The sequence below is a fragment of the Heterocephalus glaber genome, unplaced genomic scaffold (assembly GCF_053883595.1).
Source record: "Heterocephalus glaber isolate CG9 unplaced genomic scaffold, H.glaber_assembly_v1.0 deba00000470, whole genome shotgun sequence".
Lineage (NCBI taxonomy): Eukaryota > Metazoa > Chordata > Mammalia > Rodentia > Bathyergidae > Heterocephalus > Heterocephalus glaber.
In genome coordinates, this window is record NW_028258145.1 from 18,195,805 (window position 1) to 18,222,160 (window position 26,356).

Consider the following 26,356-nt stretch of genomic DNA (forward strand, 5'->3'; position numbering starts at 1 on the left):
TCCAATCTGACAAGAATGCCATCATGGTAGACAGTATCAGTGAGTGCCACCTGCTCCCTCCTTTAGGCTCCCTGGGAGTCCTTGGTGGTCAGACAGATGAAAATGTGTAAGAATTCACTGAGCTGTACCCTTAAGAGCTGTTGTACTTCATTGTCTATAAACTAAATATGAATAAATATTGGCTTGGAAAATATATGTAAAATTTATGTACATTGATTCTTAGTATAAAGGATGAAAAACTAGTTTAAATAGGAAGATGTCTTGATAGATGTTCTTGATAGAAAGAACAAGCACAATCATAAGCAATATAGTAAGGATTACTGTTTTCTTACTAAGCCATTACAGACTTACAAACCAATCCCCTCCCTCCATCATGGTTATCAGTACAGCTGCAAATAATACCCCTTGACTCTAATAAAAATTATGTGAAAGATAAATAAGAATAATACAGTGTTTTTAGAACTAATGCTGGCATTTTAATTCCTGCAGATGAACTGATAAACTCCAATGAACTGATCATTTGGGACTCATTGAGTCATTGCAATTTTAGGGAGACACTATTTTCTGGATACCATTCTGGGGATTATGGTAATAGCAGTACAAAATAAAACCAAACATGCAGAATGAAACATGATATGTGATAGCAATTGTATCTATACTTAATGGATGCACCTGCAAAATATAATGTTGAGTGAAATAAATCAGACACTCACGTAGAGATATGCTATCTCTTATTCAAGAAAGGCAAAGTACAAACAAAGGGCAAAATAAATGGTGGATAGCAGCAAACAAGAGGATAGATTCCTTGCAAATGGGAAGGAGTTCAGGAGACTGAGGGAGAGGAAAGAGGGGTAGGGGTGGGAGAAACAAGATTTTTGATACGTCATGTACCAGTACCAAATACTCACAGTAAATGTAAACATTATATGTCATAAACATGAGCTAAGAATAATAATAACAATAAAATAAAAATGGGAGAAGGGGATTTAGAGATGGAGGGAGGGAGGTGGGTGGGAATGGGAAGGGGATTGAAAAAAGGAACAAGATGTGCTCTGTACATGCACTTACTCCCCAAGATGACAGTAAACTTCATGTACTGCAAACACATACCGATAAAAAAAAACCTCTTTTCTTTTTTTTTTTTGGTACTGGGCATTGAATTTGGGACCTTGCACTTGAGAGGTAGGCGGCAGAACCTCTGAGGTAAATCCCTGGCCCTATGGCAAGGACTTTCTGAAAAGAACCCTAATTGCACAAGAAACAATCATCATTCCACAATTGGGATTAAATCAAATTAAAATCTTCTGCCCCACAAATGAATCAATGAACAGAGTGAAGAGACAACCTACAGAATGGGGAAAAAAAATTGCCAACTACACTACAGACAGAGGTAGTTATAGTATCTACGATATGTAAAGAACTAGAAAATACAGGATTATATCTCTCAAAATAAAAGCCCGAATCAAATATAGGCAACTGAAATGTATACATTTCTCAGAAACAGAAGAAGGACAAATGGCCAATAAATACATGAAAAAATGTTCCACACTTCTGGCTATTAGAGAAATGCCAATTAAAAAAACATTAAATGACATCTTACTTTAGGAAGAATGGCTATTATCAAGAAGTCAAATAATAACAAATTCTGGCAAGGCATTGGGAACAAAAGAACCCTGCTCCATTGTTTTTGGGAATGTAATCCAGTACGACCACTATGGAAATCAGTATGGAGACTGCTCACAAAATAAAAATAGAAATTCCATTTGACCCAGCTATTCCTCTTCTAGGTACCTTCCAGTGAGTTAAAGACATTACATTACAGTGATACAAGCACATCCATGTTTACAGCAGCACAATTCATAAAGGCTAAATTTTGAAATCAATATATATGTCCATCAACAGATGAATGGATAAAGAAAATGTAGTATTTATACACAGTGGAGTACTACTCTTAACAAAAGGGGGATAAACTTGAATCATTTTTAGGAAGATGGATGGACCTTGAGACCATAATGTTAAGTGAAAGAAATCAGACACACAAGCTTAACTATTGCATGGTTTCTCTTATATGAGAATACCAAATTATAAATAAAGAGCAAAGTGAAAGAGATAATAGAAACAGGGAGATGAACTTTTTTCGCAAAAAGGAAAAGGATCAAGATTAGAGGACGAGAGGAAGGAAAGGAGGAAAGGGAATTAAAAAATTAAGATGTGTTATGTACATGTATCTACTCCTTATGATGAATGTGATCACTATGTACTGCAAACATGTACCAATAAAAATAAAAAAATGAAGTAAACCCCCTATAATATGTTTTTACCAGGTTGCAGTCTTAGAGGAAACTTTCTATCTTGATGGAGTAGAATGGTAAATAAAAGAAACCATGCTTCAAAAATTGCTTCTTAATATGACGCTTACCTCGGCAATCAAAGCATAATTCGGAACCATCATTGCAAATGGTCTAAACAGAGCTTTCAGATTATCTGGCAATTCAGTTCTGCCTGCATATCCAGGATTCATTGTGATGAAGGCTGCACAAGTCATAACCAATTTTATTTCCCGCCCCTCAAACATGAATCTAGAGAGCTGGTTTAAAGAAAAAATACAAATTAATATGTCTCTTGATGTTTGCAAATTCTTTAACATAATTACTACTTGAAAGCAAGACTCTTGGAAAGAAGCATTCAAGCAAAGACTACCGAGTCCTGCTGAGAAACAATAGGAAGCATTTCTCTTTGATTCTGTTTTGCATACTTCCCATCCCTTTTGTGCTCAGTGTTTACTGCTCTCTGCCTTCCTGCCCCTGACTTGCCCCTATCTTTTTCTCCTTTCCTGGCCAGTCCAGAAATTTTCTACATCTCAATATCTTTTGGTGGGACTCAACTCAATGTAGACTTAATGGCCATGAAACCTTCTCCATTCCCACTTCCTGATATTCCTCAAGAAATTTCAATGTATTTTTAGTCTTTGGGTGGTTGAGGCCCCATTCTCACCATATTTGGTGCTGTACCTTTATTCAATAGCAAATGCTTGTTGAGCACCTGTTGCAGGTGAGGCCCTAGGTGAGCCCTGGAGGTGCAGAATTTAAGGAGTCTCACTTGAGCCCTCCAGGGGCTCTCAGGCTTGCTATGTGCAGTCAGATCTGTAAGTGGTGACCTTTCAGATGCTACAGTGGATGTGTGTGCAGAGAGTGTGCTTGAGACTGGTGGAATGAAGGGGCTTTTCAGCTAGATAAGCAGGGGCAGCCTTCTCAGGCAAAAGAAACAGATGCAAGAAAGAGCACTGCATGTCCAGGGAATGACCAGCACCCTACTTTGTAAAGGGTAATAAAATTCTAGAGGCAAAGTTTACCTAGGCCATGGGCCTGAGCCCCAAGAGTCTTGCACACTAAAGCTAAGGAGTTTAGCTTTTGTCCCATGCTTGGGGGGAAGCAGAGATTTTTAGGAGAAGTGATAGGCTCAAGGATGGTAGTGGAGCAGGCTGGGGATTTAGCTCAGTGTTGCTTTGCCTGCCTGGCAAGCTCGAGGTCCTGAGTTTGAGCCCTGGTACAAAACAAAAACAAAAACAAAAAAACCCAAGATGGTAGTAGAGAAGTTGGGCAAACTATGGATAGGGAGAGCAGTTAGGAATGGTCATTGGAGAGATGATACAAGCCAGAATGTGAGAGATGTTAAGTGGGGATGAGAGGAACCTAGCAGATACAATTTGGGATGGATTAGATTCTAGTTGATAGCAATAGGACACATCAGGGTTGAATTCAAGGTTTCTACTTGGGCCATGAGATGAAGGTGCCATGATAGACATGAGAAATACTGTAGAAAACCAGGGTGGAGCTGGGGCCATGTGTTACAGCCTGGGGAGATGGGTGCTTCATCTATTACAGGGGATAGTATCCCATTCCAATTAGCTCACCTGACCCCTTGCAACTTGAGGACAAGGCTAGTTAATCTCATAGTCCTCCTACTTTCCTTTCACCTCATATGGCTACTGTCTAGTTGGCTGTACTTCAGTCCTCCCTCTGTTCTCTTTGCTTCCTGCTGCCTTGCTCTGTACTTTGCTCCCAGGTAATTGCTCAGCAAGATGACAATGATTTACAGGTTACGTCTGGAGGTCTTTGCCTTTAACGTAGACCTTCCCAGAGTATGGGAAAGCAGGAGCGATGCAACTGAAGGAACTTAGACTTTAGGGCCACATGGATTCAGGTAAGTAGATTGGTTCTATGGTGTCTATTGAAATATTTAACTTTTTTGAATCCTTTTTACCTATACTCTTGTGAAAGTGCCATAGATTTCACAAAGGTTTGATGTAAAGATGAAATAATTGTGAAGAAAGTACCACTTAAAAGCTTGTCAAAGTCTAATTCCTGCTTTGTTCTATAATTTTTTCTATAATTTTATTCTGTAATTTTTGTTCTATAATTTGTTTCTATGTAGAAGAGACAATCAAAATGCTCTAAAACTTCATCAGGGCACCCTTCAATGAGATCAGTCCCAACCCCAAGATGCAGCTGAGTCCAGAGGCCCCTAATGAGGTAGAGTGAATCCTTATGATGGAGCCTGAGAAGGTCTGGGGCTCTTCTGGCAGTGGTCAAGGAGTTAGTGAGGAACCACTGAGGGGCTTGGGGCTGAGGCTGCTCTTACATGAATAGGCTGAACTTCAGTGCTGCCTTTGATGACCAAGTCTCAGAAGTTCAACACAGAGTAGTTGGGGTGTTGGTCCCATCCTTCACTGCCATCACCATCCCAATACAAACTATTCTCTAGGAACATGCTCATAAAACAAATGTTAAATAACTGGGCCACTTTAGTATCTCCATCTGACCCTACAATCCTTGGATTTTTCCATTCCAGGGAGTTCTGGAGAGGTAAGGTGCTTTGAGTTTCCAGGGACTCCTCTATTTTTCCACCGGCATTGGGCTGAATCTAGGGGTCATAGTGAAGGTGGTGGAGCCCAGAAGAGGCAGTGTTAGAGAAACACAGCAGAGAAGTGTTAAAGTGAGGAGGAAAACAGGAAGTGGAATGCAGAAGAAGAGGGTGTGTGTGTGCACGCGTGCCTGTGTTGGAAGCAGGAAGAAAGGCAGAGATTCACAAGGGCAGAGACTGTCTCATGGTGTCTGTAACCCCAGATCCTAGCACACTGTTCCTCTGTGTTGCCTCAATGAGGAATCAATTTACCCAAGTTAAGTCCCGTTGCTGTAACATCGACAAATTATACTGAAAACATGAGCTAGACAGGTTGAAGTTAGCACTGTCTTCCTAAAAGGTAACATGGTTTAAGTACAGACTTGAGGAAAGTTATCTCGATAGCTGCCTGATGCCTTACCTTTGCCGCTTTGGCATTCCTAATGGTAATGAGCTGCTGCGCAATGACTGACAAAACTTCAATGTCAATTCGATTAAACTCATCAAAGCAGCACCAGGCTCCTGACTGTGCCAAGCCACTGAAGAAGCGCCCCATCATCTGAAATCAAAAAGAAGCCATTCAACTTTGGATTGCATATTTTGATTTCTTCAAAAGTTAAATGTGGAGCTGAAATATTAAAGACAAAAGAGGTATTGTTTATTGCAAATAAGTAATAATTTTATGTGACTAATATTAATGTAATCATTGTGAATATACTAGAAATAAGCATCTTTTACAAAAGGAAGTATTTTTGCTTTTCTTTAAATGATTTGAATCTAACTTTATCCTTAAAGGGATAATCTGATCTATTTTCTTTCTGTTTTATAACCTCTACTGAGCTCTACAAATAACTGACACATTTTCAAAGAATCTAACATAAAAGAGGCAAACTTAAGGAGTTTTTAAAAACATGAAGAATTTCACTAAAAATTTCATTTTCTCTAGAAGGTGTTCTAGATGGTAGACAGCATATGAGAACTTCTGAGCAGAAGGTATTTCTGCACACTTTAACATAGTTGTTCTTAATTTGTTCTACAACAGAATCCTAATGGTGGAGAGAAATGAGTAGGAACTTGTGGCCATATAATATGTACAATGTTTTTGGAAAGTTGAGATTTTGGCTGAGCATTTATATAAATAAGACATTATAGGTGTCTCCTTAAAAACAGAACTAATTTGGCCAAATCAACCCGCTGCAGACAGGCAGGTATGCGCATGCCCTAACGAGGTCCTGAGTCACGTAGAACACGCCGAATCAGCCCGCACCCCGGCAACAATCCACTGGCCCCCCACACCTGCTCCTCTGTACAGCCACCTGGTTTCACACTACAAAGACGCAGAGGACACTGGACCACCAGACCATGGTACTGAGTCCCACTGCTCCTGGCCCAGAGGTAGGGGCTTCTGAGCTGCCGTCCCACTGCTCCTGGCCCAGAGGAAGGGGCTTCCCGGCCACCATCCCTCTCGCTGCTCCCAGCCCAGAGGATTGGGCTTTTGGGCCACCTTCTGTCCCACCACTCCTGGCCCAGAGGAAGGGGCTTCTGAGCCGCCATCCCACTGCTCCTGGGCCAGAGGAAGGGGCTTCCCAGCCACCATCCCTCCTGCTGCTCCAAGCCCAGAGGAAAGGGCTTTTGGGCCACCAACCCTACTGCTGCTCCCAGCCCCTGTCCCACCTCTCCCAGCTCAGAGGAGGTAATTCGTGCAGGCACCAACAGCCGATCCCCCCCAGTTGAAATGAGAAAACATGTAAATAAGTCTCAAAACGAGACTTCCAGATCACCTACAGCAACCCCAAAGGGAAATGAGATGGAACACTCTGATACTTAACCACCTGGACCCACTGAACTGGCAACAAAAGGGAACCTGGAAAAACTGAAATCAGAAATAATTTCTCAGATAACAGGAGAAATTGTGCCCCTAGTGCAAGACATGATTAATAAATCTAGAGAGGAGCTCAGGAACATGATGGAATCCCAACATAGGAAACAAATGGAATCCATAAAAGAGATGCAAATAGATTTCCTGGACATAAAAAACTCCATTGAAAGTCTACACAGCAGAATGAGCCAATGTGAGGACAGAATTTCAGATATAGAAGATAAGATTGCAATTAATGACCAGGAAAAGAAAAATTGCTTCAAAATTATAAGGGAACATGAGAAATCAATCCAGCAGCTGTTAGATGATGCAAAGAAGAATAACATAAGACTGACTGGGCTCAATGAAGAAACAGGAGAGAGTCCAGATGACATAAAAAATCTCTTCACAGAAATAATGGCAGAAAACTTCCCAAGCAGGGGAAAAGAGCTTGACATACAGATAAGTGAGAGATATAGGACTCCAAATAGCCTTGATCAAAAAAATCTACACATAGGCATATAATTGTTAAGATTCCAGAAACTCAACAGAAGAACAAACTTCTACAAGCAGTTAGAGAAAAGAAACAAATCACACACAAAGGAAAGCCCATCAGAATCACAACAGACTTCTTGACACAAACCATCAAGGCAAGAAGAGCTTGGCGTGACATATTCCAAGCCCTAAAAGAAAACAGCCTCCAACCCAGATTGATGTACCCTGCAAAACTATCTTTCAAAATGGATGGAGAAATAAGATACTTTCATGACAAAGAGCACCTTAGGAACTTCGTGAAGACCAAACCAGCACTCCAAAGAATTTTACACAATATCCTAGGAACAGACAATGAGGATCACAACCCCAGGAAGCAAAGCAGAATGAACCCATCTGGCATGACAAGAAATTAAATGTAAAGGGGGAGAACCCAACAAAAAGAAAAAGTCATGGCAATGACAAGTCAATATGTTTCAGTTATAACCATCAACGTTAATGGCCTCAATTCACCAATCAAAAGAAATAGACTGGCAGAATGGGTCAAGAAGCAAAATCCAACAATATGCTGCATACAAGAAACACACTTCATTCAAAAGGAAACTCATAGACTGAAAGTTAAAGGGTGGAAAACAATACTCCATGTGACAGAAACCCGAAAAAAAGCAGGAGTAGCTATCCTCTTTGCAGATCAAGTAGATTTCAAACCAACACTGATAAAGAGAGACAAAGAAGGACACTACATCCTTGTAAAGGGAAGAGTCCAAGAGGAAGAGATGACAATCATAAATATCTATGCACCAAACACTAGTGCACCCAACTATATAAAACAAATATTAACAGACATGAAAAGCCATATATGCACTAATACAATTGTAGTGGGGGACCTCAACACCCCACTGTCACAAATAGATACATCAACTAGACTAAAAATAAGTCATGAAATACTAGAACTCAATCAAACGCTTGAACAAATGAACTTAACAGATGTTTACAGAGTCTTCCACCCCACAAAATCAGAACACACATTTTTCTCAGCTGCACATGGATCATTCTCCAAAATAGACCACATACTCACACACAGAACATGTTTAAGTGCAAAGGAATTGAAGTTATCCCCTGTATATTATCAGACCATAGTGCAATGAAATTGGAGATCCATAGCAAAAGAAACTCAAAAAATTTCATAAACACATGGAAATTGAACAACACACTTCTGAATAACCAATGGGTCACAGAGGAAATTAAAGAAGAAATTGGACAGTTCCTTCAATTAAATCACAATGACAATACAACATATCAGAATCTATGGGACACAATGAAAGCAGTCTTATGAGGGAAATTCATAGCAGTGAATACACATATTAGGAAAACAAAAAGAGCCCAATTAAACAGCCTGATGCTAAACCTTGAGCTTCTAGAAAAAGAAGAACAGGACAAACCCAGAGCTCATGCAAGGGAGGAAATTATAAAGATCAGAGGAGAAATCAATGCAATGGAGACTAAGAGAATGATACAAAAAATCAATGAAGCCAAGAGTTGGTTCTTTGAAAGAATCAACAAAATTGACAAACCCTTAGCCAAAATTGTCAGAAAAAGGAAAGAAAAGGCCCAAATCCATGCAATTAGGAATGAAAAGGGTGAAATGACAACAGACCCAGCAGAAATCCAGAGGATCATCAATACCTACGTCCAGAACCTATACACCAATAAGATGGACAACACAGAAGAAATGGACAGATTCCTAGATACACATAAATTACCAAAGTTGAATGAAGAAGACCTAAAAATTCTGAACAACCCAATATCAACCAATGAAATTGAAAATGTAATTAAAAACTTATCAACTAAGAAAACCCCGGGCCCTGATGGCTTCACTGCTGAATTCTACAAGACATTTAGAGAGGAACTGTTGCCACTACTGTTTAAACTCTTCAATGAAATTGAAAGGGAAGCAATACTCCCAAATTCATTCCTGGAAGCAAGCATCACCTTGATCCCCAAAGCAGAGAAAGACCCAACTGAAAAGGAGAACTATGGGCCAATCTCACTAATGAACATAGATGCAAAAATCCTTAATAAGATACTGGCAAATAGAATGCAGAAGATCATCAAGAAGATCATACACCCTGATCAAGTGGGATTCATCCCAGAGATGCAGGGATGGTTCAATATATGAAAATCAATCAATGTAATACACTATATCAATAGAGCCAAGGACAAAAACCATATGATTATCTCCATAGATGCAGAAAAAGCATTTGACAAAATCCAACATGCATTTATGATAAAAACCCTACAACAAATTGGAGTAGATGGTCTCTACTTCAAACTGATAGAAGCCATCTATGAAAAACCAACAGTCAATATCATACTAAATGGTCAAAAACTGAAATCCTTCACACTAAAATCAGGAACAAGACAAGGATGTCCACTATCACCACTCTTGTTCAATATAGTTCTGGAAACATTAGCCACGGCAATTAGGCAAGAGAAAGAAATAGAAGGAATAAAGATAGGTAATGAAGAAGTCAAATTGTCATTATTTGCAGATGACATGATACTCTGTATAGAAGGCCCCAGAGCTCCACCAAAAGTCTTCTAGACTTAATAACCAAATTCAGTCAAGTAGCTGGTTACAAGGTCAACACACAAAAAGCAATAGTTTTCCTCTACACAAATGACAGACTCACTGAGAGAGAAATAGGACAAATAATTCCTTTCACAATAGCATCCAAAAAACTGAAATACCTAGGAATCATCCTAATGAAAGAAATCAAAGACCTCTTCTCTGAAAACTATGACACTCTGAAAAGAGAGATTGAAGATGATATCAGAAAATGGACAGACATCCCCTGCTCCTGGGCAGGAAGGATTAAGATAGTGAAAATGGCCATACTTCTGAAACTGCTCTATAGATTTAATGCAATTCCAATTGAAATCCCAGCAGCATACCTCATGGACCTTGAGGAAACAATCCAAAAATTCATTTGGAGCAAGAAGAGACCCAGAATAGCAAAAGCAATTCTACATAACAGAGACATGGCAGGGGGCATCACAATCCTCAACCAGCAACTCTACTACAAAGCTACTGTGATAAAAACAGCATGGTACTGGCAAAGAAACAGACCTGAGGACCAGTGGAACAGATTAGAAGATGCAGAAACAACGCCAGACACACTCAGCCATCTCATCTTCGATAAAGGAGCCAAACACCCTCACTGGAGGAAAGATAGCCTCTTTAACAAATGGTGCTGGAAAACTTGGGCTTCAACTCGCCAAAGATTAAAACTAGACCTGTATCTCTCACCATGCACTAAACTAAAATCAAAATGGATGAAAGATCTAAATATTAAAATAGAAACTCTGAACCAGTTGGAACAGAGGTTAGGTAGAACCCTTGAAGACATTGGTGCAGGAAAAGATTTTATGAACAAAACCTCACTTGGCCGAGAACTAGCACAAACAATCAACAAGTGGGATCTCTTCTTATTAAAGGCTTCTGCACAGCAAGAAAAACCACCAGCAGTGTGAAGAGACAACCCACAATGTGGGAAAAAATCTTTACCTGCTCTTCCTCAGACAAAGGTCTACTATCTCGAATCTATAAAGAACTTAAAAAGATCAGACCTCCCAAATTTAAAGACCCCATCTGAAAATGGGCATCTGAAATGAACAGTCATTTCTCAGACAAAGAAGTAGAAATAGTAAATAAATACATGAAAAAATGTTCAACATCACTGGTCATTCGAGAGGTGCAAATGAAAACAACCCTGAGATTCCACTTCACTCCAGAAAGAATGGCTGCTATCATGAAATCAACCAATAACAAATGCTGGTGGGGCTGTGGGGAAAGAGGAACCCTGCTCCACTGCTGGTGGGAGTATAGACTGGTGCAAGCACTGTGGAAATCAGTATGGAGTTACCTCAAAGAACTAGGACTGGAAGTCCCATTTGACCCTGCTATTCCACTGCTGGGGATCTTCCCCAAAGAATTAAAAGAATCATACCACAGTGATATATGTGTGCCCATTGTATAGCAGCTCAGTTTGTAATAGCTAAAACTTGGAAACAGCCCAAATGCCCATCAACTGGAGACTGGATAAAGAAAATGGGGTTTTTAAATAAACTGGAATACTACTCAGCCATAAAAAAATGAGAAATTAGAGACATTTATAGCTAAGTGGATGCACATTGAGGCAATACTCTTAAGTGAAATAAATAGGACACACATGTGTAAATACTGAATAGTTTCTCTGGTGTGAGAAACTGAAAGTGTAAATAAGGACTAAATGTATAATAGGTAATATGAAATAGGAAGAAAAGGGGCAAAGGGGAAGGAAGTGGGAGGGCTAGGGGAAAGGATAGAAGGGAATGGGATTAATATGAGAAAATGGAAAAATAGGAACAAAATCTTTGTAAATAGGACTGGAGGGGTTGGAAGGAGGGCTAGGCAAGGGTGAAAAATAAGAACCAAGAGAGTATGTAAAGGTGCAAATTTCCAATGATGAATGTCATTATATTGTATACCTAAAATGTACCAATGATTAGAATGAATAATCGAAAATGTAAAATAGGAAGAAAAGGTCCAAAGGGGTAGGGGTAGTGGGAGGGGCAGGGGCAGGGGAAAGGAAAGAAGGGAAAGGAAAAATGATGAGAAATGGAAAAAATGGAAATAAAGTCTTTGTAAATAGGGAAGGGTGGAGGGCATGAAGGGAGGGCTAGGAATGGGGAAAAAATAAGAACCAAGATGCATTATGTAAAGGTACAATTCCCAATGAGAAATGTAATTGTGTTGTATACCTACAATGTACCAATAAAAGAATTTAATAAAAAAAAACCAGAACTAATTTTTTTTTCAAGATCAGTTGAGTGTATACTGCTATTGTTCCTCTCTCCAATTCCCACAAATCACAGAAAGACAGCTATGTGTATATGTGTGTGTCTCCATTTCTATGTCCACACTTACATCTGTGCCTGTTTGATAAAAACATAATGGAAAGGAAAACCATCAGCAGGTAGAGTTTTAAACAAAAAATGCTAGAAGATGGAAAGTGCATAGAAACAAGTTGGGAAGGGAAAATTACCTCTCCAAAGCAGAGAAGGCAGTAATGCCCTTCAGCTGGACCTGAAGGTACTCCAAACACAATATCTTTAAAAAAGTTTATATATTAATCGGTACATTTTAGGTATACAATACACTTACATTTATCATTGAGTGTTTGTACCCGAACATGATGTATCTTAGTTCTTATTTTTTCCTGATTACCTGTGTGCCCTTCACCCCCACCACCCTTCCCTATTTACATAGACTTTGTTTCCATTTTTTTCTTTCACCTAATTTTTCCTTTCCTTTCTTCCCTTTCCCCTAACCCTCCCGCCACCCCTCCACCTTTGAACCTTTTCCTATTTCAAATTATCAATTATTCGTTTTAATCATTTTCATCCCTATTTACACTTTCATTTTTTCACACTAGGGATACTATTGGTATTTACACATGTGTGTCCTATTTATTTCACTTAAGAGTATGGCCTCAATATGCATCCATTTAGCTATAAATGACTCTAGTTTCTCATTCTTTATGGTTGAGTAGTACTCCATTTTATAAAAAAAACCACATCTTCTTTATCCAGTTTCCAGTTGATGGGCACTTGGGCTGTTTCCAAACCTTAGGTATGACAAATTGTGCCACTATAAACATAGGTGCACATATATCTTTGTGGTATGATTCTTTTAATTCTTTGGGGAAGATACCCAGCAGAGGAATAGCTGGGTCAAATGGGACCTCTAGTCCTAGTTCTTTGAGGTATCTCCATACTGATTTCCACTGTGGTTGCACCAGTCTGCACTCCTACCAACAATGGAGAAGGGTTCCTTTCTCTCCACACCCCCGCCAGCATTTGTTATTGGTTGATTTCTTGATAGCAACCACTGTTTCTGGGGTGAAGTGGAATCTCAGTGTTGTTTTCATCTGCATCTCTCAAATGACCAGTGATGTTGAACATTTTTTGTATGTTTATTTGCTGTTTTTACTGCTTTGTCTGAGAAATGTCCGTTCATTTCAGATGCCCATTTTTGACCTGGGTCTTTGAATTTGGGTGGTCTGATTTTTTTTCAATTCTTTATATATTCTAGGTAGTAGACCTTTGTCTGTGGTACAGCTGCTAAAAATTTCTTCCCATATTGTAGGTTGTCTGTTAGCTCTGTTGGTAGTTTCTCTTGCAGTGCAGAAGCTTTTTAATAAGATGAGATCCCAGTTGTTGATTCTTTGTGTTAGCTCCCATGCTACTGAAGTTTTGTTCATAAAGTCTTTTCCTATGCCAATGTCATTGAGAGTTCTACCTAACTTATCTTTCAGCAAATTTACAGTTTCTGTTTTGATATTTAGGTCTTTAATCCACTTTGATCTTAGTTTAGTGCACGGTGATAGGTATGGGTCTAGTTTTAGTCTTTGGCAGGTTGAAATCCAGTTTTTCCAATACCATTTATTGAATAGGCTATCTTTTCTCCAATGAGGGTGATTGGCTCCTTGTCAAAGATGAGGTGGCTGAGTGTGTCTGGAGTTGTTTCTGCATCTTCTAATCTAGTCCACTGATCTTCGCATCTGTTTCTTTGCCAGTACCATGCTGTTTTTATCACAGTGGCTTTGTAGTATAGTTTCAAGTTGGGGATTGTGATACCCCCAGCCATGTCTCTGTTGCCCAGAATTGCTTTTGCTATTCCAGGTCTCTTCTGGTTCCAAATGAATTTTTGGATTGTTTTCTCTAGTTCTGTGAAGTATATTGTTGGAATTTCAATCGGTATTGCATTAAATCTACATAGTAGTTTTGGAAGTATGGCCATTTTCACTATATTGATTCTTCCTACCCAGGAACAAGGGATATCTTTCCATTTTCTTATATCCTCTTCGATCTCCTTCTTCAGAATGCTGTAATTTTCAGTGTAGAGGTCTTTTGCTTTCTTTGTTAGGTTGATTCCTAGATATTGCATTTTTTTAGATGCTATTGTAAAAGGAATTATTTCCTGAATTTCTCTCTCAATGGGTCTGCTATTTGCATATAAGAAGGCTATTGTCTTTTGAGTGTTGACCTTATATCCAGCTACTCTACTGAATCTGTCAATTAGGTCTAGAAGGCTTTTGACCTAGTTTTTTGGGTCTTCTATGTAAAGTATCATATCATCAGCAAATAATGACAGTTTCACTTCTTCCTTTCCTATCTTTATTCCTTTTATTTCTTTCTCTTGTCTAATTGCTATGGCTAATGTTTCCAGAACAATATTGAACAGGAGTGGTGATAGTGGGCATCCTTGTCTTGCTCCTGATTTTAGCATGAAAGTTTTCAGTTTTTGACCATTTAGTATGATGTTGCCTATTGGTTTTTCATAGATAGCCTTTATCAGGTTGAGATAAAGACCTTCTATTCCAATTTTCTGTAGCATTTTTATCATGAATGGGTGCTGGATTTTGTCAAATGCCTTTTCTGCATCTATTGAGATGATCATATGGTTTTTGTCCTTGACTCTGTTAATATAGTGTATTACATTTATTGATTTATGGATGTTGAACCATCCTTGCATCCCTGGGATAAATCTGACTTGGTCAGGGTGTATGATCTTCTTGATGACCCTCTGCATTGTGTTTGCCAGTATCTTGTTGAGGATTTTTGCATCTATGTTCATTAGGGAGATTGGTCTGTAGTTCTCTATTTGGGTTGGGTCTTTCCCTGGTTTTGGAATCAAGGTAACACTTGCTTCCAGGAAAGAATTTGGAAGCCTTGCTTCCCATTCAATTTCCTGGATGAGTTTAAAGAGTAATGGTGATAGCTCTTCTTTAAATGTCTTGTAGAATTCAGCAGTAAACCCATAAGGACCTGGGCTTTTGTTTGTTGGTAAATTTTTTTATTACATTTTCAATTTCACTCATTGTTATTGGGGTGTTTAGAATTTCTATATCATCTTCATTTAACTTTGGCAATTTGTATGTATCTAGGAATCTGTCCATTTCTTCTGTGCCAAACACAATATCAATACATGCAAGGAAGGCAGACCTAGGTTTTTGGATAAGCCTTGGGAATTAAGCAAAGCTCTGCACCTGGAAAGGCTATGTTTGTTGGTATCTTTTCTCCTTGTCCTTTCTCTACCCAAATATAGTAAACAAGACTTGAGATTTCAGCACTGACTTTGTCCTACCAGATTGAAGCCCAAGGACCTTGTGTCAAAAGGGGAAGATTGCTTTGGGGAGATACCAGGAAATAGTGGGAGAAGACACTAAGCTTGGGAGATAAGGAAAGCAGAGACCAGGAAGGAAAGATGATTCTAGACTACTTCAGTCACTGAGATTCAAAATTCATAAAGAAAAGATAGTTCTATCCAGGAATGGAACCCATGGAAATGTACAAATTTAGAAGGAAAACCTTATTTGACACTTATAGGGGATTCCTGGTTGTCCTATGTCCACACACTCTGTGGAAGTCTGTTGTTCACACATCCTACACTACACTACAGAGTTCACAATTGTTCTTTCACTTAGAGAGGGATATTTGGGCAAAATAAGCTGTCTACACTCATCAACTTAGCCCTCTATACATATGTGCAAACCAAGAAGTAAAGATCAACAGATACTTGGGGAAAATCAATATCATGAAAAAGAAAGAATGAGAAGAACAAACCAAATAGGAAACAGGAGAGAATTTTTAAAAATTGAAATGAACTCAGAGATTTGAGAGGAAATTGCATTTCTATAATAAAATAAGATGCAGCAAAAAAAGAATTTGCCAGCAATAGGAAACAGTCCTTGGAAACTAATAATACTATAGCTAAGAAAAGAAAAGTCAAGTAGATACACTGAACCATAGAATAGGTACAACTAGATTGGTATTCTGGACCACAATGCCGAGGAACCCTTCATATTTACAGCAATGGTCTTTTATACTTGGGCATGCAACCCCCTGGGGTACATGATGATTTCCCTCTGAAGACTTCTCAAGGAATACTTGTGGATGGGCAACTTTAAAGGAAGTAAAGAAAGAAAATTCCAGGCCTTAATTTCTGATATAGGCTCTTTATGAAAATTTATCTCCTTGAGACTATGTCTGTGGTCATGTTGGCTCCTCGTTTCCATCTGCCCATCACAAATGAACCTCTCTTTCTGCCACTCCTGGTTGGGCAGCTGAGGTTGTGCCTGGCTGAGGAAAATGGGCTTGGAATTCAGTTTACACATGGCTGTGTTCAAAAAGTCCTATTTCACATGCACAAAAGGATGCTAGTACAAGCTAACAGCAGCCCTGTTCTCATCCAAACCAAATTGTAGTACGGTATATTCCCTAGGATACAAAAATCTCAGTCTGTCAAATGAAGGAGCAATTCCAGATATTGATCCTGAACAAAGGAATGCTTTCAATGACTGGGTAACAAATTATTTTACAAGTCAGGTGTTTCTAATACTGCGCTTTACAAAAACGTGGAGAAGTCGATGTGTACAAGCTAAAGATAGCCAAGAACAGGCGTATAGTTAAACACAATTTGGTTTATTACTTGTTCTTAGAAGGAAAACCACCCACTATGTGAAGCCCTAGAAGCCATGAGGGAACCATAGGTTGCCTCAGTAAAAGAACATTAGGAGGCCTTATTATAACATTTGGGCTTAGATTAGGAAATTTTGGGGAAGGTTCAGTGAAAAAGTTTTGCACCATGTGTTAGTTTTCTAGGACTTCCGTAACAAATTGGTAGTTTAAAGCCACAGAAATATATTATCCTTCAGTTCTGGAGACTTAAAGTCTGCAATCAAGGTGTTGGCAAAGCCGAGCTCATTACAAAGATCTAGGGAAAGATTCTTCATTCCTCTAGATTCCAGTACTTGCAGGCTTGCACTGTGTCACTCCATTCTCTGCCTCTTGGCTATCTTCACATAGCCTTCTTCCTGTGTCTCTTTCTCCATATTTTTCTCTTCTTGTAATGACACCAATCAGTGGAGATTAGGGTCCACCTCATTCCAGCATGATCTCATTTTAACTAGATCCCATCTGTAAAGATTCTATCCCCAAATCAGGGAACATTCACAAGTACTAGGTGTTAGGACCTGAATAACTTTTTGGAGGACATAAATAAACCCACAACACTTGGAATTAGGTGCTGGTACAAAGGAGAGGCAATTCTATAATGCGTATCACAGTAATATTTATCTGGGAAGCTGCAGGACAGTCTGCCTGGAGCTGTCTCCAAGGTGCAGCAGTTACTTGGGTTAGCCTAGAGAGGGGGTGTTCAGTCACTTCTGTGGTTTGGATGGAGTTTTCAGACATGATTATGGTTTCTTCTGTTCTCAGACATGATTATAGTTTCTGACTCACTCCATAGTGAACATAGAGTGGCCTTCTCTCATGTGGCTGGCCTGTGAAGTTGTTTGTGCTCAACTTGAAAGGCAGAGAGCCTGATAGCCATTAGCAATAGCAGTCAGGGACTATTTTGTTGTTGCTGATGGTGGTTGTTTGTTTGTCAAAGACAGTAATTGTTTAGCAATTGATTGATCTTTAGATATGATTTCTGGACTTATTTCTACCATCTTATTTTATGATTTTTTAACATTTAAAAACATTTTTATTTACTGAAAATTTCAGAGAGGTGAAAGAAGATGTATATCATTCACCTTAACAATGACCAACATTCTGCTGTTTTAAAACTCTCCAACATCTTCTTATTCTTGGAGTATTTTAAGCAAACTCCAGATGTCATGTTATTTCATCATAAATTCAACATTACCTGTTAGAATATGTAAGAATCAAACATTTCGGCACCCATCTGAGGCCTACAGATCAGAATATGCATTTTATTTTTTTATTTATAAATATTTTTTAAAAAAATATTATTTTATTGGTACATTTTATGTATACAATATAATGACATTCATCATTGGAAATTTGCACCTTTACATCATCTCTCTTGGTATTATTTTTCCCCCATCCCCTGCCCTCCCTTCAACCCCTCCATTCCTCCCTATTTACAAAGACTTTGTTTCTATTATTTCATTTTCTCATATTAATTCCATTCCCTTCTTTCCTTTCCCCTACCCCTCCACTTCCCCTTCCCCTTTGCCCATTTTCTTCCTATTTCACATTATCTATTATACCTTTTAGTCCTTATTTACACTTTCAGTTTTTCACACTAGAGAAACTATTTGGTATTTACACATGTGTGTCCTATTTATTTCACTTAAGAGTATCGCCTCAATGTGCATCCATTTAGCAATAAATGTCTTTAATTTCTTTTATGGCTGAGTAGTCCTCCATTTTATTAAAAAAACACATTTTGTTTATCCAGTTTCTGGCTGATGGGCAATTGGGCTGCTTCCAAGTTTCAGCTATTACAAATTGTGCTGCTATGAACATGGGTGCACATATATCACTGTGGTATGATTCTTTTAATTCTTTGGGGAAGATACCCAGCAGGGGAATAGCTGGATCAAATGGGACTACCAGTCCTAGTTCTTTGAGGTATCTCCACTCTGATTTCCACAGTGCTTGCACCAGTCTACACTCCCACCAGCAGTGGAGCAGGGTTCCTCTTTCCCCACAGCCCTGCCAGCATTTGTTATTGGTTGATTTCATGATAGCAGCCATTCTTTCTGGAGTGAGGTGGAATCTCAGTGTTGTTTTCATTTGCATCTCTCGAATGACAAGTGATATTGAACTTTTTTCCATATGTTTATTTGCTATTTCTACTTCTTTGTGTGACAAATATCTGTTCATTTCAGATGCCCAGTTTTGGATTGGATTTTTAAATTTGGGAGGTCTGATTTTTTTTTAAGTTCTTTATAGATTCTAGATAGTAGAGCTTTGTCTGAGGAAGAGCAGGTGAAAATTTTTTCCCATGTTGTGGGTTGTCTCTTCACACTGCTGGTGGTTTCTCTTGCTGTGCAGAAGCCTTTTAATAAGAAGAGATCCCACTTGTTGATTGTGCTAGTTCATGGGCAACTGAGGTTTTGTTCATAAAATCTTTTCCTACGCCAATGTCTTCAAGAGTTCTGCCTAACCTCTGTTCCAGCCAGTTCAGCGTTTCTATTTTAATATTTAGATCTTTAATCCATTTCAATTTTAGTTTACTGCATGGTGAGAGATATAGGTCTAGTTTTAGTCTTTGGAAAGTTGAAACCCAATTTTTCCAGCATCATTTATTATAGAGGCTATCTTTCCTCCAGTGAGGGTGTTTGGCTCCTTTGTCAAAGATGAGATGGTTGAGTGTGTCTGGAGTTGTTTCTGCATCTTCTAATCTGTTCCACTGGTCCTCAAGCCTGTTTCTTTGCCAGTACCATGGTGTTTTTATCACAGTAGCTTTGTAGTATAGTTTCAAGTTGGGGATTGTGATACTCCCTGCAATGTCTCTGTTATCTAGAATTGCTTTTGCTATTCTAGGTCTCTTCTTGTTCCAAATGAATTTTTGGATTGTTTTCTCAAGGTCTGTGAAGTATGCTGCTGGGATTTCAATTGGGATTGCATCGAATCTATATAGCAGTTTTGGAAGTATGGCCATTTTCACTATGTTGATTCTTCCTACCCAGGAACATTTTCTGATATCATCTTCAATCTCTCTTTTCAGAGCACTATAGTTTTCAGAGAAGAGGTCTTTGATTTCTTTTGTTAGGTTGATTCCTAAGTATTTCAGTTTCTTGGATGCTATTGTGAAAGGAATTGTTTGCCTTATTTCTCTCTCAGTGAGTCTGTTATTCGTGTAGAGGAAAGCTATTGATTTTTGTGTGTTGACTGGGTATCCAGCTACTTTACTGAATTTGGTTATTAAGTCTAGAAGACTTTTGGTGGCATTCTTGGGATCTTCTATATAGAGTAACTTGTCATCTGCAGATAATGACAATTTGACTTTTTCATTTCCTATCTGTATTCCTTTTATTTCTTTCTCTTGTCTAATTGCTGTGGCTAATGTTTCCAAAACTACATAGAACAGGAGTGGTGATAGTGGACATCCTTGTCTTGTTCCTGATTTTAGTATGAAGGACTTCAGTTTTTGACCATTTAGTATGATATTGGCTGTTGGCTTTTCATAGATGGCTTCTATCAGTTTGAGGTAGAGACCATCTATTCCAATTTTCTTTAGGGTTTTTATCATAAATGCATGCTGGATTTTGTCAAATGCTTTTTCTGCATCTATTGAGATGATCATACAGTTTTCATCCTTGGCTCTACTGATATAGTGAATTACATTGATTGATTTGTGTATGTTGAACCATCTCTGCATCCCTGGGATGAATCCCACTTGATCTTCTTAATGATCTTCTGCATTCTATTTGCCAGTATTCTATTAAGGATTTTTGCATCTATGTTCATTAGTGAGATTGGCCTATAGTTTTTTTTTTTTTTCGGTTGGGTCTTTCTCTGCTTTGGGGATCAAGGTGATGCTTGCTTCCAGGAATGAATTTGGGAGTATTGCTTCCCTTTCAATTTCATTGAAGAGTGTAAACAGTGGCAGTAGTTCCTCTCTAAATGTCTGGTAGAATTCAGCAGTGAAGCCAGCAGGACCTGGGATTTTCTTAGTTGATAAGTTTTTAATTACGTTTTCAATTTCATTGATTGATATTGGATTGTTTAGAATTTTTAGGTCTTCTCCATTCCACTTTGGTAATTCATGTATATGTAGGAATCTGCCCATTTCTTCTGTGTTTTCCATCTTATTGGTGTATAGGTTGTAAGTATTGATGAACCTCTGGATTTCTGCTGGGTCTGTTGTAATTTCACCCTTTTCATTCCTAATTGCATGGATTTAGGCCTTTTCTTTCTCCTTTTTCTGATAAGGTTGGCTAAGGGTTTGTCAATTTTGTTGATTCTTTCGAAGAACCAACTCTTGGCTTCATTGATTTTTTGTATCATTCTCTTCATCTCCACTGAATTGATTTCTGCTCTGATCTTTCTAATTTCCTCCCTTGTATGAGCTTTTGGGTTCTTGCTCCTTTTCTAGAAGCATGAGTTTCAGCATCAGGTTGTTTAATTAGGTTCACTCTGTTTTCCTAATATGAGTATTCACTGCTATGAATTTCCCTCGTTAGACTGCTTTCATTGTGTCCCATAGATTCCGATATGTTGTATTGTCATTGTCACTTAATTGAAGGAACTGTCTGATTTCTTCTTTAATTTCCTCTGTGACCCATTGGTTATTCAGAAGTGTGTTGTTCAATTTCCATGTGTTTATGCAGTTTTTGTGATTTCTTTTGCTATTGATCTCCAATTTCATCACAGTATGGTCTGATAATATACAGGGGATAACTTCAATTCCTTTGCACTTATGTAAATATGTTCTATGAGCGAGTAGGTGGTCTATTTTGGAGAACAACCCATGTGCAGCTGAAAAGAATGTGTATTCTGATTTTGTGGGGTGGAAGACTCTGTAAACATCTGTTAAGTTCATTTGTTCAACAGTTTGAGTTCTAGTATTTCATTACTTCTTTTTTGTCTAGTTGATCTATCTATTTGTGACAGTGGGGTATTGAGGTCCCCCACTACAATTGTATTAGTGCTTATATGATTTTTCATGTCCATATTTGTTTTATATAGTTGGGCACACTAGTGTTTGGTGCATAGATATTCATGACTGTCATCTCTTCCTCTTGGATTGTTCCCTTTACAAGGATGTAGTGTTCTTTGTCTCCCTTAATCAGTGTTGCTTTGAAATCCACTTGATCTGAAAAGAGGATAGCTACTCCTGATTTTTTTCGGGTTCCTGTCCCATGGAGTATTGTTTTCTACCCTTTAACTTTCAGTCTATGAGTATCTTTTTGAATTAAGTGTGTTTCTTCTATGCAGCATATTATTGGATCTTGGTTCTTGACCCATTCTGCCAGTCTATTTCTTGTGATTGATGAATTGCGACCATTAACATTGATGGTTATAACTGACATGTATTGACTTATCATTGTCATGACTTTTTCTTTTTGTTGGATCCTCCCCCTTTGTGTTTAATTTCTTGTCATGCCTGATGGATTCATTCTGCTGGGCTTCCTGGGGTTGTGATCCTCATTGTCTTTTCCTAGGATATTGTCTAAAATTTTTTGGAGTGCTGGTTTGGTATTCATGAAATTCCTAAGGTGCTCTTTGTCATCAAAGTATCTTATTTCTCCATCAGTTTTGAAAGATAGTTTTGCAGGGTACATCAGTCTAGGTTGGAGCCTGTTTTCCTTTAGGGCTGGAAATAAGTCACTCCAAGCTCTTCTTGCCTTGCAGTTTTGTGTTGAGAAGTCTGCTGTGATTCTGATGGGCTTTCCTTTGTATGTGATTTGTTTCTTTTCTCTAACTGCTTGTAGAAGTTTGTTCTTCTGTTGAGTTTCTGAAATCTTAACAATTATTTGCCTATGTGTAGATTTTTTTTTGATCAAATCTAGTTGGAGTCCTATATGCCTCACTTTATCTGTATGTCAAGTTTTTTTCCCCTGCTTGGGAAGTTTTCTGCCATTACTGTTGTGAAGTTTTTTTTATGTCATCTGCACTCTCTCCTGTTTCTTTGTTGACTCCAATCAGCCTTATGTTATTATTCTTTTCACCATCTATCAGCTGCTGGAGTGATTTCTTGTGGTCCCTTAAATTTTTGAAGCAATATTTCTTTTCCTGGTCACTAATTGCAATCTTATCTTCTATATCTGAAATTCTGTCCTTGCATTGGCTCATTCTGCTGTGTAGACTTTCAATGGAGTTTTTAACCTCCTGGAAATCTGTTTGCACCTATTTTATGGATTCCAGTTGTTTCCTGTGTTGGGATTCCATCATGTTCCTCAGATACTCTATTTTTTTAATCTAGTCTGCTCTAGATTTATTAATCACATCTTGCACTATCAGCACAATCTCTGCTGTTATGTGAGAAATTATTTCTTATTTCATTTTTTTCCAGATGCTCTTTTGTTGCCAGTTCAGGGAGTCCAGGTGGTTGCATATCAGTGTTCCATCTCGTTTCCCTTTGGAGTTGCTGTAGGCGATCTGGAAGTCTGGTGTTGAGACTTGTTTATGTGTCTTCTCATTTTGACCGGGGGGGGGGGCAGGTGGGGGGGGAGGGGGGTCTGTGCTGTTGGTGCTCGTGCGGCTCACCTTCTATGCACTGGGAATGGTGGTAGGGTGGCCCGGAAGCCCCTTCCTCTGTGCTGGGAGCAGTGGTACAGTGGCCCAGAAGCCCCTTCCTCTGCACTGGGAGCAGTGGTACAGTGGCCTGGAAGCCCTTTTCTCTGTGCTGGTAGCAGTGGTATGGTGGTCTGGAGGCCCCTTCCTTTGTGCTGGGAGTGGTGGTATGGTGGCCCGGAAGCCCCTACCTCTGCTCTGGGAGTGGTGGTATGGCAGCCTGGTAGCCCCTTCCTCTGTACTCAGAATATGTATTTTAATAAAAGATGCCATATGCATACTAAAGATAAAAAAATTTTTTCTTGAAGAAGAAAAAAAAAGTAGAAAAGAAATTTTAAACAACCTATAACCCTAATGCTGGCAATGCTTTCTTTTGAATGGTGGGAGGTTTGTGATGTTGTGTTGATTCTTTTCATTGGGGCTGATATTCCATGAAACTGCTATGAGTAATCTTTATACTATAAGGATTGTGTAAAGTGTGTGTGGTACTAGGGATTGAACTCAGGACCTTGCTCTTGTGAGGCAGATGTGGTGCCACTGAGCTAAATCCCCAGCCCAAGGGTTTACATTTTTATACTCAACTCCCAGACATAGTAAAGTGGATCTGATTCTAGTTATGGAATAATGTGTAAATTTAATAATTCTTGATGTAGAGTTAGACTAGAAAGTGGGAAGGTTGTTTCTAATAAAAATTTTAATGAGTTGACAGATAGTGTTCAAAGTATATGTATGTATATAGATACATATTTTTAGTTTTAAGAACAACCCCCAGAAGAACTGAAAACAAACAAGGATACCTGTAAGTCCAAAAGTTTCTTTTCAGGGGTCTGCTCAAAGTATTTTCATAATACTAATGTGTTATTTCCCTTTTGACTCAATTACTTGAAAAAGCTATTAAAATGTTCCTCTTTTTTTCAGAGTATATATATCTATGTGAGGCTAGATTTTCTTCAAATACTTCAACTAAAATAACATATTGCAACAGATTGAATATAGGAGCAAATATGAAAATCTGGCTATATTTTAGTATAACAAATATCAGAGATTTTTAAAAATATGAAAACAATGTTACTAAATTTTCTTGTTTGGGATTATTAATGTTTTAAAACAAATACATATAACAGATATAAGCAGAAAAATCTCAAACTGGTAAATATCAACAGATGTAATTTATTTCAATAATTGTTAGGAATGTAAAGGGGTTCCATGACCAAAAAGTTTGAGAACCACCATACTGAAAAAAAATGCTACATATTTTATTTTATAATCCTACATATTTTATTCTTAGTATATAAGTCTCTACATTGCTCATTTTCTCCTGTAAACTTATTTTTTGCTTCCAGGTTTCTCTACTATTGTATCTAGCATCTCATCATAATTCTTTTCTATTTACTGACACATAGATTTTTAACTTTTTCCATCACTTTACAAATCCTCCCAGGCCTTGATTCTTATTTGGACTTACCCAGTCCACCACGTGTTAACTCTTTTCCCTTGTTCCATTTTTTTCACTGTAACCATTCCCTGCCCCTCTTCTTTTCCCTTGTACATCATCACCCTTTTCTCTTCTTGTTTTGTTATGCCATGTTGCAGTTAGAGAAAGCCACATAAAATACTTAACATTACCATTCAGATGAAAGAACTCTACCTTGTAGTCCAAACCATCAGAACAGTTAAAGACCACACACTGGATGGCAAGAGCTTTTGCCAGGTCTTTGGTGGTCTCTGTTTTCCCGGTGCCAGCAGGACCAGCCGGTGCACCCCCCAGGTCGAGCTGCAAAGCTCCCATGAGGCAAAGATAACAGCGGTCCTGAAGAAATCAATAAACTGTCATGATCAAAGAAAAGCGACTTTAGTGACAAATTCATAAGTCCTTTCCTTTCTATAGGAGAAGAGTCACTATTCTAAGGAAGGTTTTACAGCAGTTGATATGTCCTCAAACATCCATGCACATAACTAAATGAGTTAATCTTTGTTTTAGCAAATCTTTTTAAAAGTTAAAATGTTTGATGAGGTTTTTCATGATACTAACCTAAGTGATCAGTAACTTACCGTGAGAGGAGTAATAACCAGTCTTGGGCATGCTCCCAAATACTCGTAACCATACGTGTACTGAGAGAGCGCCATTCGAGCCACACAGTTATCCAGGTCTATGAGCCAATAATAGCGTAGTTGTCTCTGCCACTCAAAGGAGTCAACTGTGTCTACCTACATAAGTGATATAAATGATACACGTATAGAATACATTGATGCCAGAAAGAAATACATGCTTTAATTAAATGAAAATTTTACCTTAGCTTGAACAAGTTCAGTGACTATATCTCTTGCATGCACATCGATAGTAATCAATGCAGTTATGATGTCTCTGTGTAATTTAGGAAGGTTTCCTCTAACTAATGCAGCTAGGGCATTTAATCTCTACAAATTAAAAAAAATTATCATAGTCAATTTTCCAACATCAGCTTGCATATAAGTGGTATGACTGAATAAGACAGTAAATGTTTAAATATTAAAAAATCATTAGAGTAAAAGACACATTAGCATTAATTCGTCTCAAAATACTCTCACTTTGAACAACTTATCCAATCATTCATGCCACTTTCTGAAGCAGTTTTGGAAGTTCTTTTTCACGAGTGTTCTTAGTTGTGCTATTGTGGCTGCCTCAATGTCCTGAATCTATTCAAAGCATTCACTTTTCACGGTCATTCTGACTTTAGGGAAGAGCCCGAAATCATATGGTGCAACATCTGGTAAATAAAGTGGAAGAGGAACACACTATGATGTTTTTATGAGCCTGCCTTTATGCTGGATGACATTCAGCAGCAGTATTCACTGTATATTTGATGACATCTCATAAAGACACTAATGAAAAAGGACTTCTAGAACTGCTTCAGAAAATAGCAAAAGTGATGGCATACATGTGTTTAGAAGAAAAGGGGAGTATTTTGTGGGGGATAAAGGGCAATGTGTCTTACTGTAATAAATTTTAAAAAATTAAACATT

At 38.4% G+C, this 26,356-nt stretch overlaps 1 protein-coding gene across 6 annotated transcripts in view; it reads right to left on the reverse strand.

The window, feature by feature from the left end:
- Positions 1-26,356, reverse strand: part of Dnah6 (dynein axonemal heavy chain 6) — a 243,015-nt gene that overhangs the window by 113,424 nt on the left and 103,235 nt on the right. For all 6 annotated transcript variants that reach the window (XM_087204323.1, XM_087204324.1, XM_087204322.1 and 3 more), the window contains 5 exons: positions 25,646-25,771; positions 25,406-25,561; positions 25,002-25,163; positions 5,324-5,461; positions 2,420-2,587 (listed from right to left, as the gene is read on the reverse strand). In XM_087204323.1, the coding sequence (XP_087060449.1) occupies positions 2,420-2,587; positions 5,324-5,461; positions 25,002-25,163; positions 25,406-25,561; positions 25,646-25,771 (750 nt within the window). The remainder of the gene's footprint in view (positions 1-2,419; positions 2,588-5,323; positions 5,462-25,001; positions 25,164-25,405; positions 25,562-25,645; positions 25,772-26,356) is intronic.